Raw genomic sequence first — 15,879 nt, 5'->3', positions numbered from 1 at the left:
TTTGGGGTGGGGGCATTGGCATGCCATTCTGGGCAGCCCCATCCCTACGTATAAAAAAAAATCCCTGGTGCCTAGTGGGGTTTCTTCCACACCTGCCTCCTGGGGGGAGCAGAAAGACTTTGGCATTTTTAGGGGGGGGGGTGCATTGGCATGCCTTTGCTGGGCAGCCACCACAATTGATGTATAAAAATAATCCCCGGGCTAGGGTGCTTTCTGCTCCCTTCGAGGGGGAACAGTAAGACTCAATGCACCCATTTGGAAGTGGGGGTGACAAAGGCCTTTCCCCCTCCCTGGTGTCTAGCGGGTGGATCCCTGCTTGGGGATCTTCCTCCTGCTGTAATACCCAAGCATGGATCCACTAGGGAGGGGTACCATTGGAAGGGAGATTCTCCCCTTTCCAATGAAACCTTTCCCGTCTGTTTCAGTGCTTGGGGGCTGAGATAGCCCCATGAGCACTGATACAGTGAAACATGTGCAGCCGTCTTTACATTGAATTACAAGAAATGCTTCAGGAGGTTAGGAAAGCTCTTCTTCACCTCCAGAGGCAAAAAAAGGAAATCACTCTGCTGTTTACAGTAGAGGAATTTTGTACTAGTGTGCACATGACGGAAAGGTTTCTTCATGAGCACACGAGCACTGGTGCTCATGACGGAACCATTCTGTCATGAGCACCGAAAGGTATAATAGTCACCTTACTATTGCCCTAAAATCCACACAAGCCCTCTACTCCTCATTCTTGCGTACAAAGAAGAGTGGAAAAGACACTGGCAATGTGGAGTGGCATGTAAAACCTCTCTAGCAGTTCAACCATATATTTGCATAGATATTGACATTCAGGTTCTGTCTATGCATAAACTCTACTGTGGGGCAGAGTTGCTCCCGGGAGGAAATCTATGCGGCAATAAAAGGCTCTGTGTGGGGGCAGCTGGGTTGCTTTCACAGGATCAAAAACATCATGAAAGTCCTGGTATTCTTTGGGTAGTTTAATGTTTTGTGTTTCTTGGACCAAGGCGCAATGCAGAGGTATTCCCACCTCTGGAGACTCTTGGTAGCAGGTAGTGGTGCAGAATGGTGATCACAAGGTTATTTTGCAATGTACTCATTCGATTTTTGGATTTTAGTGTTCTAGCCAAGGTACTCCCAAAATTACCTAAAAGGTGGGAGTGTCTATTAGATCAAAGACAAGTCGGTCAGTATGCCATTATCGCACACTAAGGTTAGAGCTTCTGTCTGAAAACAATTTAGTCCAAAAGACAACTCAGAACCATCTACTGCTCGCACAGGCTAAGGTTTTTCTTCAGGAACTTTTGTGAGCCTGAGCTATGGCAGCTAGGGTCAAATCCTAGAAATTGCCCGTGGTCCATGAGTCAATAAGCATGGATATTATGTGCTTCTGCTGTGGGGATAGGATTACTGTGACTCGGATAGTCAGATGCCACGGAATATGTGTTCCTACATTGGTCAGATATTGTGAGATCTGTACAGCTTCTCTCAACAAGACGATCTCCCTTCTGTTTGAGAGCAAAGCATTAGTTTTCCCTGTTCTTGATCGACCTCTATACTAACCATAGCTTTAGTCTTTTTTGGTTTCGCAGAACAAACTCCATCTGTGTAGGAGAGTAGGATCTGCTTCTTATAGATACTCCCACGCTTTTGCTGATGTTTCACTGCTTTCAACTTAGTCTGGCTGGGACCCTGCCATCCAGGACCCCAACCTAGCTGCTTTCTGCTCTGTATTTTTTGCATATACTTTAGGAACACTCCACATTGGATTCTGGTGTACCCTTATAAGTCCCTAGTATATGGTATACTATGTACCCAGGGCATAGGTACCTCAGAGGCCTCCCAGGGGTTGCAGCATGTATTGTGCCACCCCTGAGAGACCACTCAAACTGACACCACAGGTCTGCTACTGCAGCCGGTGTAAGGTGGTGTATACACCCTTTACTTAGATATGGGTTCACTACCTAAAATCATAGCACATATAAACCTATCAGTCACCCTTATGGCAGGCCTTATCAATCCTGAAGGCAGGTTGCTGGGTTTTGTGTGAGTGGAAGCCCATGCATGAGCAGAGCCCCTCTGCAGCCTTCCAAACCTATTTTCCGGGTTTGTTTGTGATGCAGCCAACCATATAACCTCTCTGTAAATGCTAACTTTAAAACTACTGCATGGAAACATGTTGTGTTTGGTGTCAAACACAATGGAATCATACCTCCCCACCAGTCACTGGCAGGGAGGTATGGTTCCACCCTCCTAAATGCCACACAACGGTACAACCGGTACCAGCTTTCTCGAACTGAGCATCACAAAATGGATGCTGCCAGACATAGACACGCGTCTGCCCTCCTGCTGCTGAGCTGAGCTCGAGCAGGGGAGGTTGGACAATAGGCTTCCTGTCACAGGGATGTGTAACCACCTCCCAGACAGGCTTAAGTGTATTGGGGCTGGGTAGGTGCACTCTGAGAGTGCTTTGATGTCTGCACTGGGGGCACACTTGGTGTTCCTGTGCATAGGCCAGTTCAAACCAGATCCACTGGCTCCTGCTCTGGCATGAAATTGGACAAAGGACATAGGTGTAACCACCCCTCTGTCATGAAACCGCCAATAGGTTGGTCCCCAGAGTTTGTCACACCCCTTCCTTGGGTATAAAATAGAAATCCCTGACTACAGAACTTTAGATTTTACCTGGACTAAACTCTGCTATAGAAACCAAGTACTTCAACAATCTGCACAACACTGGGCGACTGAAGAATCTCCCTTGGAGTAAAGGAGTTACTCCCCTGCTAAGCAGGTGCCAAAATGCCTCTGACCGGTTTGCATCTCCAAAGCTCCTGAGGATTCCAAAGATTTCTGCAACACAGGAGGTGGGTTCCAGATGTCTCTGAGGTTGATCTGCACTCTCAGGAATTCTGAGGCCATTATCCCTCGTGGGGACCATGCAACCCAAACCCCTTTGCACTGTGCTCTTTTGCCTCAGCATATACTTTCCGGAGACCCCTGAAGCTGTGCTTTGGCTTACTTGTAGTCCTGACCCTGAGCAGTGTTTCCACTGAAGATTTCCATCCTACACTCCACGAGTGTCCGTGGGCTGGTATTTTGTGATTCATCTCGTAGTCCCTTTGCAATCCCTGGTCCGTTGGCTTGTGGGTCCCGGTGAAGGTAACTTTAAATTCCGTGAGCTTTTCAGGTTTTTCCAGGTGTGCCCTGACTCTCCATTGCTTGGAGAGTCCCAAAGACCTTGCTGGTCCTCACCGAAGCTGATTTCCTCTGACCGAGTTGGTTTCAGTTACCAAGGCTTGTTGGCACTCCATCCAGACACTGATCCCTCCCAGGACTCAACATCCTTCGTGGGACAGCTCACCTCTGGACTTTGGTCATCCTCGATGTCTCCTGGTCCTTGTGGCTGCAGAGTCAAGCATTGCGTCAACTCACCTGAAGCACCTGACATCGGTGGGCATTCGTCTACCGAGCCCCTGGTCACCCTAAAGTGACCCAGACTCTGTCCCCTCTGCTTTGAGGTTCTTCCCACCTCGAATCCAGGTTTGGATTTCACCTGACACTTTTCCTCTTCACGGCACCAGCACTTTTCAGCATCACGCCATTGAAAACGACGAAGATTCCTAACATCACTTGACACCTATGCACCCAGCTTCTCTGGGTTAGGTAACACGAGTTCTCTGGTGCTCACAAGGGTTCTGGCCTTAGAACCTTCTATGTTTGAAAGGGTTTGCTCAAAGTCCTCTACGAAGTGTCCTTAATCTTTAAAATTCAAACCGCGACTTTCCCATTTAGTTGTACGGAGATTGCCCCTGTGTTTTCACACTGTACCTGTCCTCCGTGGGTCCCCTGTGTCTCTACCTTGGGTGGTTCCTTGGGAACCTTGTTATTCTACGTGCTCTAGGCACTGTGTCTAGTCAATGTATTGGTTGTTATACCACTCTCTTAGTATATGGTTTGATATTCCCCTGGAGCCCACTGTGTATGGTGCTATTTACTGTTGTTCTAGTGATTTAATATTGTGTGCTTTTTTCTCTAATCTTATAAAGAGGTTAGTAGAGAGTGTTTAGTAATAAATATATATATGTTATATATTCTTTGTGTGGTTCTCCTTTCATTTGGTCATTCAGGAGATTCTGATCTGGTAAAACAAGCTGCTTTACATTCCTTCGAGAAGTAGCCTGAAGGCTGCTATCCATAGCTACCACTAGGATAGCTTTAAAGAAAGGTTGTCTTTACCTAATCATCAATAAAGGTTGTTTGGACTGGTACAAGGTGCCCACTATAATTAGTGGTCAGCATATACCAGGCCAACTTCTCACAATGGTGGGCACCAGGTGGATTCAAGCTTGCTATTGTTTTACCAGATAAATCTCATTGAGTGATTAACTGAAAACCACTAAAGGTATTAGGTACATATAAATCAAGACTAGAATAAGAATGTTTTACTGAACTTGGAGTTGGGTAGTCAATGGTCTAGCACACTGTAACACGGGCACGGGGTGTCGCCCTATAGAGGGGCCCCCTTTAACGATGTGCGACCCCCCCTTCTTGTCTCCACAGCCTCCCCAAGCCTCGGGATGGTCGCCTGCTGAAAGGTATAGCTGCGATGAGGAGGAGGAAGAAGGATGGGGACCCTTTAAGTGGACTGCAGACCTGATTGAAGAGGCGGAGCCTGGTGAGAACGTAAAAGGCAGCCACAGCAATCCACAGGTGTGTCTTTTCACCGGAGGAGCGGACAGAGTGCAGGAGAGCGGAGTGGCGGGAAGCAGCGAGTCGGAGCGGAGTGGCGGAGCGAGTTGGTTGAGCGGAGCGGATTGGGACGGCGGAGCGAGAGGGTTCGACGAGACGGAGTGGAGAGGTGGATCGAGCTGGTTAAGTGAAGAAGACCTGCTGGAGGAGAAAGAGCCTGGAAGGAGCGAGCCTGAATCCGACGCATCGGATCAAGAGACAGCGGCAGGGAGAACGGAGAAAGGAGAGACGGGAGCTGTGAAGCCGGGAGGCCAACACCGCGAGCCGCCCAGCCGTGCGCCAGGAGGTGTACGGCTAGCTGAGGTACGTGCACGGGTCCTGGGGTGGTGGAGAAAGAGGGGAAGACGCCTGACTTAGCTGTAGTTTAAAAGCCTAGTGGTAACACGCCCTCCGAGTAGCGGTACACTATAATTGCACAGATCACTTTTCTCCCTAGTCGCGCACTGTGTGTTACCTGCACTTTTCCCCACGCCCCCTCCCTCTCAAAATCCCGTGTCCGATCCTGACCACTTACGGTTCCTCTCTTCTGTTTCCTTTCTCGGTGGCCGGCGAGGGTGAGCAATACGGAGCCTCCGGAGGAGCCCAGCAGCAGGAGGAGGAGCCCCGTCAGGAGGAAGGAGGAGGGAGTGCTCAGAAAGACCCGCCAGGAGAGGAGCCGGTCCCCCAGAAAAAGCAGTATAAGAAAGAAATGTACAGATGACTTACTTGCTAGAATAAAAACCACTGCAACAAAAACCCGTTTGCTTCCAATTCCTGGTCCCGCAGTTACAGTGGTAGAGAATGCGGGCAGGCCCTCCATCTGCATAGATAAGATGGAAGCAGTGGTGCAAGCCCTGGTGCACGGACAAGAACGACTAGAGAAGATAGCAGAACAACAGCTGAGAGCGGCCGAAGCGGATAGAGAGATTATCAAAGCTGCCGTAGCAGCCCGCACCCTGGACCCTCCTGTTGCTATCGCCCCTGCGGCCCTGGGAGGGATACCGCACACCATGGGAGGAGTATCTCTGCAAAAATACCAACCCGGGGAAGATCCGGACGCCTTCCTTCTAAATTTCGAGAGGGCGGCTCGGGCATGTGGCTGGCCTGTAGTCAAATGGCCGTTTTTTTTGGCCCCATTGTTGGTGGGAGAGGCACAGGCGGCCTACCAAGTGGCAAACCCGAGAGGGGACACAACATACGCGGACATCAAACAAATAATTCTGGACCATCTTGGGTTAGACAAAGAGGCCTATCGACTGAGGTTCCGCAAAGAGAGGGGCATCCCAGGAGAGACCCCCAAGACCCTCTTTGTTCGTCTAAAGATGGCCGCGGATAAATGGCTCAAACCGACTGAAAGTACGAAAGAAGAAATCATGGACCGGATATATCTTGAGCAATTTCTTGAGGCTCTACCCTTTGCCACTCAACGGTGGTTGAAACAACATCATAACTTGACCACTGATCAAGCCGTCGAGATGGCCAATACCTTTTCAAGGGCTCCCCAGAGACCCCCCTTGGTAGGGGAGCCAGACAAACAGAAGCACTTATATAAAACGGACAGGAAACCTGTAAAGGTTCAGGAAACAGGGAAGCCCAGGATGTGGAAACCGGAGCCTCTACCGCACAGCGGGCCCCAGTGTTTTGACTGTGGAACCTGGGGGCACATTGCCAGACATTGTCCTCGTCGAAAACAGGAAGAGGAACCCATGGAGGTCGGCTATCTACCCCGGACTGTGTTATACTCAGCCGAGATGGGTCGAGCATACAGAGTGAGTATGGGTATCAATGGCAACCCTGTAAAAGCCCTTCTCGACTCTGGATGTAGACAGTCTGTGGTCCAGGCCCACCACGTACGACCCCATCAGATTGTCCCCAGGGAAACTGTGTATATCAGGTGTGTACATGGGGATGTGAAGACATATCCCGTAGCAGTGATCCCCCTGGTTCCTCAAATCGGTCGCCCCTTTAGAGTCAAAGTGGGTGTCCTGTCTTCCCTGCCCGAAGACCTTATAATCGGAACAGACAACCCGGCTTTTCTAGATATGTTCAAGCAGAGTCTTAATCCAGATACTGAGCCCGAAAACCCCTCGCAGAAACAGACCTCCTCGCCAGCCTTCGTGTCTTCCGAACCCTGGGTGTTAGATCGTAGCTTCCAGTTCGCCCAGTCTAATGATGCCACATTATTTAATGCATGGGAGAGGGCCCACCAAACACAAGACCAACGCCCTATCACGTATCCTCGCCTGTTCATAAAAAACGATCTGCTATATAGACAGGGAAAGGAAGACGACCCAGAACAATTACTAGTCCCTTTGGCCTTTCGGGAACAAGTTTTGTTCTATTCGCATTCACATTTAGTGGCGGGACATACAGGGGCTGAAAAAACGACACAGAACTTGCTAAAATGTTTTTACTGGCCGGGAATATACAAGGATGCTATGGTATACTGTCAGGAATGCGACATTTGCCAGAAACGAAATATGACCCGTCCACCAGCTGTTCCGTTACAACCCCTTCCGATTATAGGAGTCCCATTTGAGAGAGTAGGGATGGACATTATCGGGCCTCTCCCCAAGACAAAGAAAGGTTACCAATACGTCCTAGTCCTTGTGGATTACTCCACCCGGTTTCCCGAGGCCTTCCCGCTGACTACGACTACAACAAAGAACGTAGCAGACAAGATGTTAGAGTTGTTTTCCCGAGTGGGATTCCCAAAAGAGGTCTTGACCGATCAAGGTACCCCCTTTGTTTCGCGCCTCATGAAGGAAGTGTGCACCCTCCTACACATACACCAGAGTAGAACAGCCGTATACCACCCCCAAACGGATGGCCTAGTGGAGCGATATAACCGCACTTTGAAAACCACTCTCCGTAAGATGTTAGAGGTGAATGGGGCTGAATGGGACCAGATACTCCCCCTGGCACTGTATGTCATTAGGGGACAAAAACAAAGTAGCTTGGGCTTCTCGTCTTTCGAGCTATTATACGGACGTCAACCCCGATCCCTGTTGGACATGACCAAGGAAGCATGGGAAAAGGAATCCCACGACGACGTGGTCAATACCCTAGAGTATGCCCGAAATCTTAGGTCAAAGTTGGGAAAGTTACGGGACTTGGCGTTCATCAACTTAGAAAAAAGCCAAATCAAACAAAAAACGATATACGACCAAGGAAAAAGATGGAGACGACTCTCGGTAGGTGACTGGGCCCTGGTCCTTTTGCCCTCCTCGACTCAAAAGTTTAAAGTTGAATGGAGCGGACCCTACCAAGTCGTCGAAACGATGGGTAAAACCAGCTATAAACTTAGAATACGTGCAAGATCCACACAGGTGTATCACATAAACATTCTAAAAAAATGGCTAGGTAAACCCCCGGCGGAGGTTCATCTGACAAAGCCCGACTTCCCTAATCCCTCCAGCACCCTGAAGAGACTAGTGATTAACGAGGACTTGACCGAGATGGAGAGAAAGGAGCTGGAACATACACTACAAAGGCATGCACCAGTCTTCTCAGACATCCCAGGAAAAACCCGACTGGCAGAACATTGTATCAACACCATCCCTGGACGAATAGTAAAAATCAAACCCTATTGGATCCCTGAGGCCAGGAGGAAGGGCATACAGCAAGAAGTCGAGGAAATGTTGAAACTGGGGGTGATACGACCTTCCCACAGTGAGTGGTCAAGTCCCATTGTGCTGATACCAAAACCAGATGGAACAAAAAGGTTTTGTATGGACTTTCGCGCCCTAAATGACATCTCCACTTTCGACGCCTACCCTATTCCACGAATAGACGAACTCATTGAAAAGTTGGGAGAAGCAAAATACATCAGCACGATTGACCTCACAAAAGGATACTGGCAGGTCCCCTTAAAAGAAGAGGACCGGCATAAGACAGCGTTCACTACGGAAAACGGGAGATACGAATTCACGGTCCTACCCTTTGGCCTACATGGGGCCCCCGCCACCTTTCAAAGACTGATGAACAATGTACTGCAGAACATATCATCCTTCACGTCCGCGTATCTGGACGATATTGTCGTCTTCAGCCCGGACTGGAGCACCCACCTGAACCACCTGCATAGGTTGTTCGAAACCCTTACCCAGGCCGGATTGAAAATTAACTCCAAGAAATCCAAGATAGGGTTTCACAAAGTCAAATACTTGGGATATGTACTCGGTCATGGCATGATCGAGCCACAAATAGAAAAAATCAGAGCCATAGCTGAGACCCCCTTTCCAAGAACAAAAAAAGAATTAAGGGCGTTTTTGGGCCTCATAGGCTATTACAGGCGTTTTATCCCAGGATTCGCGGAGTTGGCAGCCCCTCTCACTGATGCACTGCAAACTAAAGTGAGACAGAGCGACCTGAGAACGCCCACCCCAGCCATGTCAGACGCGTTTGTCTCCCTGAAAAGAGTGATCACCTCCGCGCCGGTTCTCACCTCCCCTGACTTCTCACGGCCCTTTTCTCTTCATACGGATGCATCAGACTACGGTATCGGAGCAGTGCTGTCACAAGAGGGTACGGACGGTTGCGACCATCCGGTCCTGTTCATCAGCAGGAAGTTGTTTCCCCGAGAACTCAAGTACCCTACTGTTGAGAAGGAATGTTTGGCCATCAGATGGGCCGTGGAAAAGTTGTCGTATTACCTGGAGGGTCGCCAGTTCGAGTTGTACACTGACCATGCTCCCCTACTCTGGATGGTTCGCAATAAGTCGAACAATGCGAGGGTCATGAGGTGGTTCCTCGCGCTTCAGCCTTATGTCTTCCGAGTACACCACAAAAAAGGGATCGACAATACTGGGGCTGACTATTTGTCCAGGAATCCACTTCCCGAGCGGAAGTGTTCAGGGGGGGGTGGTGTGTAACACGGGCACGGGGTCTCGCCCTATAGAGGGGCCCCCTTTAACGATGTGCGACCCCCCCTTCTTGTCTCCACAGCCTCCCCAAGCCTCGAGATGGTCGCCTGCTGAAAGGTATAGCTGCGATGAGGAGGAGGAAGAAGGATGGGGACCCTTTAAGTGGACTGCAGACCTGATTGAAGAGGCGGAGCCTGGTGAGAACGTAAAAGGCAGCCACGGCAATCCACAGGTGTGTCTTTTCACCGGAGGAGCGGACAGAGTGCAGGAGAGCGGAGTGGCGGGAAGCAGCGAGTCGGAGCGGAGTGGCGGAGCGAGTTGGTTGAGCGGAGCGGATTGGGACGGCGGAGCGAGAGGGTTCGACGAGACGGAGTGGAGAAGTGGATCGAGCTGGTTAAGTGAAGAAGCCCTGCTGGAGGAGAAAGAGCCTGGAAGGAGCGAGCCTGAATCCGACGCATCGGATCAAGAGACAGCGGCAGGGAGAACGGAGAAAGGAGAGACGGGAGCTGTGAAGCCGGGAGGCCAACACCGCGAGCCGCCCAGCCGTGCGCCAGGAGGTGTACGGCTAGCTGAGGTACGTGCACGGGTCCTGGGGTGGTGGAGAAAGAGGGGAAGACGCCTGACTTAGCTGTAGTTTAAAAGCCTAGTGGTAACACGCCCTCCGAGTAGCGGTACACTATAATTGCACAGATCACTTTTCTCCCTAGTCGCGCACTGTGTGTTACCTGCACTTTTCCCCACACCCCCTCCCTCTCAAAATCCCGTGTCCGATCCTGACCACTTACGGTTCCTCTCTTCTGTTTCCCTTCTCGGTGGCCGGCGAGCGTGAGCAATACGGAGCCTCTGGAGGAGCCCAGCAGCAGGAGGAGGAGCCCCGTCAGGAGGAAGGAGGAGGGAGTGCTCAGAAAGACCCGCCAGGAGAGGAGCCGGTCCCCCAGAAAAAGCAGTATAAGAAAGAAATGTACAGATGACTTACTTGCTAGAATAAAAACCACTGCAACAAAAACCCGTTTGCTTCCAATTCCTGGTCCCGCAGTTACACACACCCTTTCTCCAACTCAAGAGAGTTTCAGTTCCTACTAGGTGAGGTAGGTGCCTACACCACATTACACTAGTATGTCTTCTAGGGCAGAAGCCAGTGGCTCCTTGGTACATCTCAACTAAGTATGTCCATCTCTCATTTCAAGAATTGAGAAATATGTGTATATCTAGGAAACTGAAGCCAGGGAGACATGCAAGCACACAACGTCTCATAGAGACTTTGCTTTTAGAGGATCTCAGAAAGACCCCAGGGTCTGATGAGGCAGGCAAGTTGGGTGGGACAGCAGAGGAGTAAAGGCCAAGTAGTGAAAACTTCTATGACATGGACTTCAATGCTGACCAGGAGGATCATGATGATTTTAAATTGGATACTCCAATTTTTCCCTCAGATGGGGGAGAACGCCCCAGTGGCCCTCTCTTTACCCAACCAGGAAGAGTTAGCAGTTCACCAAGAAGATCAAGACCTCCTTCTCAGGAATCTAATCATTCTGGTAGTTCTGTAGGGACCTCACAGGAGAGAATCCTCCTATGATAAGAAGTGCAGATTGCTTGGGTTTGAAAAAGCTACGCTTAGAATCAAGAGAGAGCAGTTGGCCTTATACGAGGGAATCCCTAGAGCTCCAAAGAGCTTCCTGAAGGTTGGGGCAGGAGCCCCATGGTGGCAGCAACAGTGTTTCTAGAGGTAGCGAGCATACTCATGATGATAGGAACCTGAACAAGATTTTCCCTCCCTATCAGAGTGGGGATGACATCCACAAACGGATAACTGCACTAGAGAGGGCTTGAAAAGTACAGAGGGCTACTCAAGAGCAGTGGGCAGCAATCGTGTGGCTCTCCCTTGCAGACAAAGGAAGAGACAAGCTCCTCACTGAAAGAGAAATGGATGCTGATAATTACAAAGTCTTGAAGAGTGCTCTGATTTATGGGTTTGGCTTACCACTGAACAATACAGGATTAAGTTCAGAGACACCCAGAAGACACAGACTCAAGAATGGGTTGACTTTGTAGATTGTGCTACGAAGGCTCTGGAAGGCTGAATACCTGGCGGTAAAGTGTGTGATTTTAAAGGATTGTAAAATTTAATTATGAGGGAGCAGATCCTTAACACATTTCAAAACCAGTTGTTGCATCAGTACCTGGTGGACTCTGATCTGACCTCTCCCCAAGAATTGGGTCAGAAGGCAGACAAATGGGTGAGAACCAGGATGAGGCAGAAGGTTCAGAACTAAGGTGGTGACTCCAAGAAGCAAGGTTCAAAACCCTCAGACAAGGGTGGGGAAAAGGGTAAAGACCAGAAGTCTTCTCAAGGGCCCCAAAAATCTTCTACTGGCGGGGAGTCACAATCCAACAAGGGAAAAGACAAGAAGAAGCCACAATGTCAAATCTGTAAACAGAACAGAAGACCCATTGGACAAGTGATTGTAACAAGTCCAATGACTGAACTCCAACCACCACTGCCCCTAAGGCAACTGTTCCCCCAGTCCTGCTCCATATGGTGGTACTCAGAATAAGGGTATAGTAGGGTTAACCCTGGGATCTGAGATGGACTCTGGCCTAGTCAGAGTTCCAACTCAGGCTGTGTTGGTCTGTGATGTGGGCATGGATATTACCTCCTTATTTTTCAGCCCCAGTAATCTGGGCAAATACAGACAGCAGCCTTTGATAAATGTAAAAGAGGCCTTGGTATTTAGGGACACAGGTGCAAGGTTCACCATGGTGACAAAAGATTGTGTGGCCCCTGAGCAAATCCTATTTGGTGAGATGTACCAAGTGACCAATGCTAACAATGTCAGGACAGACCATTCCTTGGCAGTTGTCAATTTCACCTGGGGAGGGGTAACTGGTCCTAAGTAGGTAAGTGCAGACCTCCCTGTTGAATGCTTGTTGGGCAATGATTTAGAAACTTCAGCTTGGGCTGGAGTGGAACTCAGGACTCACGCAGAAATGTTGGGTATACCTGCAGATGTGTTTGCTATGACTAGGTCACGGGCGAACATGGCTTCCACAGAACAGCCCCTGGATCTTGGAAAAAGGGACCAGGCACCTTCCAAGAGAAGGAGCAGTAGGGGTAAGGCAGTGTCTTCCCTACTGCCTCAGAGTACAGATCATTCTCTTGACAGAGATGTTCTTAGTCCTGAACAAGGAACTGTCCCAGAGGAGCTTGAGCCTGATCAGGTTGAGTTCACAGGGGGCCCTTCCAGCGCAGATCTGAGCCAGGAGGAGCTGAGCTGCCCCTCTCCTGAACCCCTCAGACAACAAGCTGTTGCTGAGGCTGCTGGGAGTGCCAGTGGGTCCCATAAGATCTACTGGGATGATGGACTCCTTTACTCAGAGAGTAGAGACCCCAAGCCTGGTGCTACCAGGAGGTTGGTTATACCTCTGAGGTTTAGGGGCTTCCTATTGACACTGACACATGACATCCCATTAGCAGGTCACCTAGGCCAAAATAAGACTTGGGAAAGGATTTTCCCTCACTTTCATTGTCCTCACATGTCAGAAGACACAAAGGAGTTTTGTCGCTCCTGTATCACCCGTCAAGCCAGTGGTAAAGCAGGTGGTACTACAAAGCCCCTCCTGATACCACTACCTGTGGTGGGGCTTCACTTTGAGAGGGTTGGGATTGACATTGTTGGTCCCATGGATCCTCAAACTGCATCTGGGCACAGATTTATACTAGTGGTGGTGGACCATGCCACTAGGTATCCAGAGGCAAATTCCCTTAGAACAACCACAGCTCCTGTTGTGGCTAGAGCCCTCCTGGGAAACTTTTCCAGGGTGGGTTTTCCTAAGGAGGTAGTTTCAGACAGAGGTGCAAACTTCATGTCTAGTTACTTAACTGCTATGTGGAAGGAGTGGTGAGTAAATGTGGAGAAGTGTGGCTCAGTGGTTACAGGCGGCAGACCCGGAAGCGTAGATCGGCCCGGGACCAGGGTTCAATTCCCAACGCGGCAGGGACTTGGGTCAATGTCCGCGGACTCGATAATTCTCGCCTCGGCGCCTACTCTAACCTTGGGCTCCACTCTGCAACTCTGGGCAATAGCTTGCTTAATCTTCACAACGGCCCCTTCCACGCCGGGGATGCCTGGTCTCACCTTGGGGGTGCCCAGGAGGGACCATCTCACAGGGAAAGCCAGGACGGGTTCCCCAGCGGTATACAGTGCCAGGACACTCCGAGATGGAGTAACAGTGCGCTTTACAAGTATACTTCATTTACATTTACATTTACAAATGTACCACCCCTTATCACCCACAATGCAATGGGTTACTTGAAAGGTTCCACAAAAGCCTCAAGGGCATGATTAAAGGTCTCCCAGAAAAGCTTAGGCGCAGATGGGACATACTTTTGTCCTGCCTTCTCTTTGCCTACAGAGAGTTTCCACTGAAGAGGGGTTGGTTACAGCATATTTGAGCTTCTGTTTGGACATCCAGTTAGGGGTCCATTATGTGTAGTGAAGGAGGGATGGGAGTTACCTCTCAAACCCCCTAAACAGGATATTGTGACTATGTACTTGGTCTCCGCTCCAGTATGGCGGAGTACATGAAGAAGGCAACTAAAAACCTTGAGGCTAGCCAGGAATTGCAAAAGGCCTGCCATGACCAAAAGGCTGTGTTGACTGTTTATCAGCCAGGACAGAAAGTATGGGTGTTGGAGCCTGTGGCCCCAGCAGCCCTCCAAGACAAGTGGCGTGGCCCTCATACCACCATTGTGCAAAAGGGAGAGGTACCCTACCTGGTGGACCTTGGAACTCCTAGGAGCCCCCATAGGGTGCTCCATTTGAATAGGCTCAAACCATATGTTAACAGGGCAGACATGAGCTTGCTCATGGCTACTGATGAGGGACAGGAAGAAGAGAGTGATCCACTCCCTAACCTGCTCTCACAGAATCCTGATGATGGTTCAGTTGATGGTGTAGCCTTGGCAGGCAGCCTCACTGACCAGCAGCAAACTGATTGCAGAAAAGTTCTTAATCCGTTTAGACATATGTTTCACTGACTCCAAGTCAGACTACCTGGTGCACTTATGAAATGGACACAGGGGACAGTCTGCCTCTTATAAATAAGATTTACAGGCAACCTGACCATGTCAGGGACTGTATCAGGGCTGAAGTCCAGTAGATGTTGCATTTGGGAGTGATTGAACCCTCAGATAGCCCATGGGCTAGTCCAGTAGTCTTGGTACCCAAACCTCACACCCTGAATGGTAAGAGGAAGATGAGGCTTTGTGTTGACTACAGGGGTCTCAATGCAGTCACTAGGACTGATGCCCATCCAATACCAAGGGCAGATGAGCTCATAGATACTTTGACCTCAGCCAAGTTTCTGAGTGCATTTGACCTGACAGCTGGCTACTGGCAAATCAGATTAGCCGAGGATGCAAAGCCAAAAACTGCATTTTCAACCCCTAGTGGGCACTACCAATTGGTGGTGATGCCCTTTGGCTTGTAGAATGCACCTGCCACTTTTCAAAGGTTGGTGAATAAAGTCCTTACAGGCATGGAATCCTATAGCACAGCTTATCTAGATGATATTGCTGTCTTTAGCTCCATCTGGGAGGATCACCTGGACCACCTGAGAAATGTTTTGGAGGCCTTGCAGAAAGCAGGCCTCACTATCAAGGCCACCAAGTGCCAGATAGGGCAGAACCAGGTTGTATACCTGGGCCACCTTGTGGGTGGAGGCCAGATTCAACCATTGCAGAGCAAAATCCAGATCATCATGGACTGAGTTTCTCCAACCACCCAGACTCAGGAAAGAGCTTTCTTGGGCCCAACTGGGTACTATACGAGGTTTGTCAGAGGTTATGGATCCATAGTGACCCATTTGGATGACTTAACTTCTAAGAGAATGCCAAAGAAATTTCAGTGGACAGTTAGCTGTCAAAAGGCATTTGATGACCTGAAGCAGGCCATGTGCACTGCTTTCATTCTGCAGAGTCCCGACTACTCCAAACAATTCATTGTCCAAACAGATGCATCTGAGTTGGGGGTAGGGGCTGCATTATAGCAATTGAATAATGAAGGTCAGGATCACCCAGTAGATTTTATTAGCAGAATGCTAACTGGTCAAGTTTAGTTTAATGTCCTGATGTTTGTGGGGGTTGTGTAGGAGAGAGGATCTGCTTCTTAGTTACCCACACTTTTCGCTGGTGTTTCACTGTTTTCAACTTAGTCTGGCTGGGATCCTGTCATCCAGGACCCCAGCTTAGCTGCTTTCTCTTCTAAATTGATTGCATGTGCTTTAGGTG

The 15,879-nt window shown here is 49.6% G+C and overlaps 2 protein-coding genes across 3 annotated transcripts in view; both read left to right on the top strand.

The window, feature by feature from the left end:
• Positions 1-15,879, top strand: part of LOC147722720 (uncharacterized) — a 366,241-nt gene that overhangs the window by 40,118 nt on the left and 310,244 nt on the right. The gene's annotated exons all lie outside the window — the stretch shown is intronic.
• LOC147722721 (uncharacterized) lies at positions 5,153-10,591 on the top strand. Its single transcript, XM_086965196.1, has 2 exons — positions 5,153-6,500; positions 9,676-10,591. Exons 1-2 carry the CDS (start codon positions 5,565-5,567, stop codon positions 10,219-10,221), a joined length of 1,482 nt encoding a protein of 493 aa, XP_086821322.1. The 5' UTR covers positions 5,153-5,564; the 3' UTR covers positions 10,222-10,591.

Source organism: Lissotriton vulgaris, chromosome 4_1 (genome assembly GCF_964263255.1).
Source record: "Lissotriton vulgaris chromosome 4_1, aLisVul1.2, whole genome shotgun sequence".
NCBI lineage: Eukaryota > Metazoa > Chordata > Amphibia > Caudata > Salamandridae > Lissotriton > Lissotriton vulgaris.
This window is presented reverse-complemented; position numbering and strand designations above follow the sequence as displayed.

Bases quoted from the DNA above. Each gene is read 5' to 3' on its own strand.
- LOC147722721 (XM_086965196.1), top strand. From the start codon at position 5,565: ATGGAAGCAGTGGTGCAAGCCCTGGTGCACGGACAAGAACGACTAGAG. The intron at 6,501-9,675 runs GTGAGTATGGGT...TTGTCTCCACAG, and splicing joins AGATGGGTCGAGCATACAGA to CCTCCCCAAGCCTCGAGATG.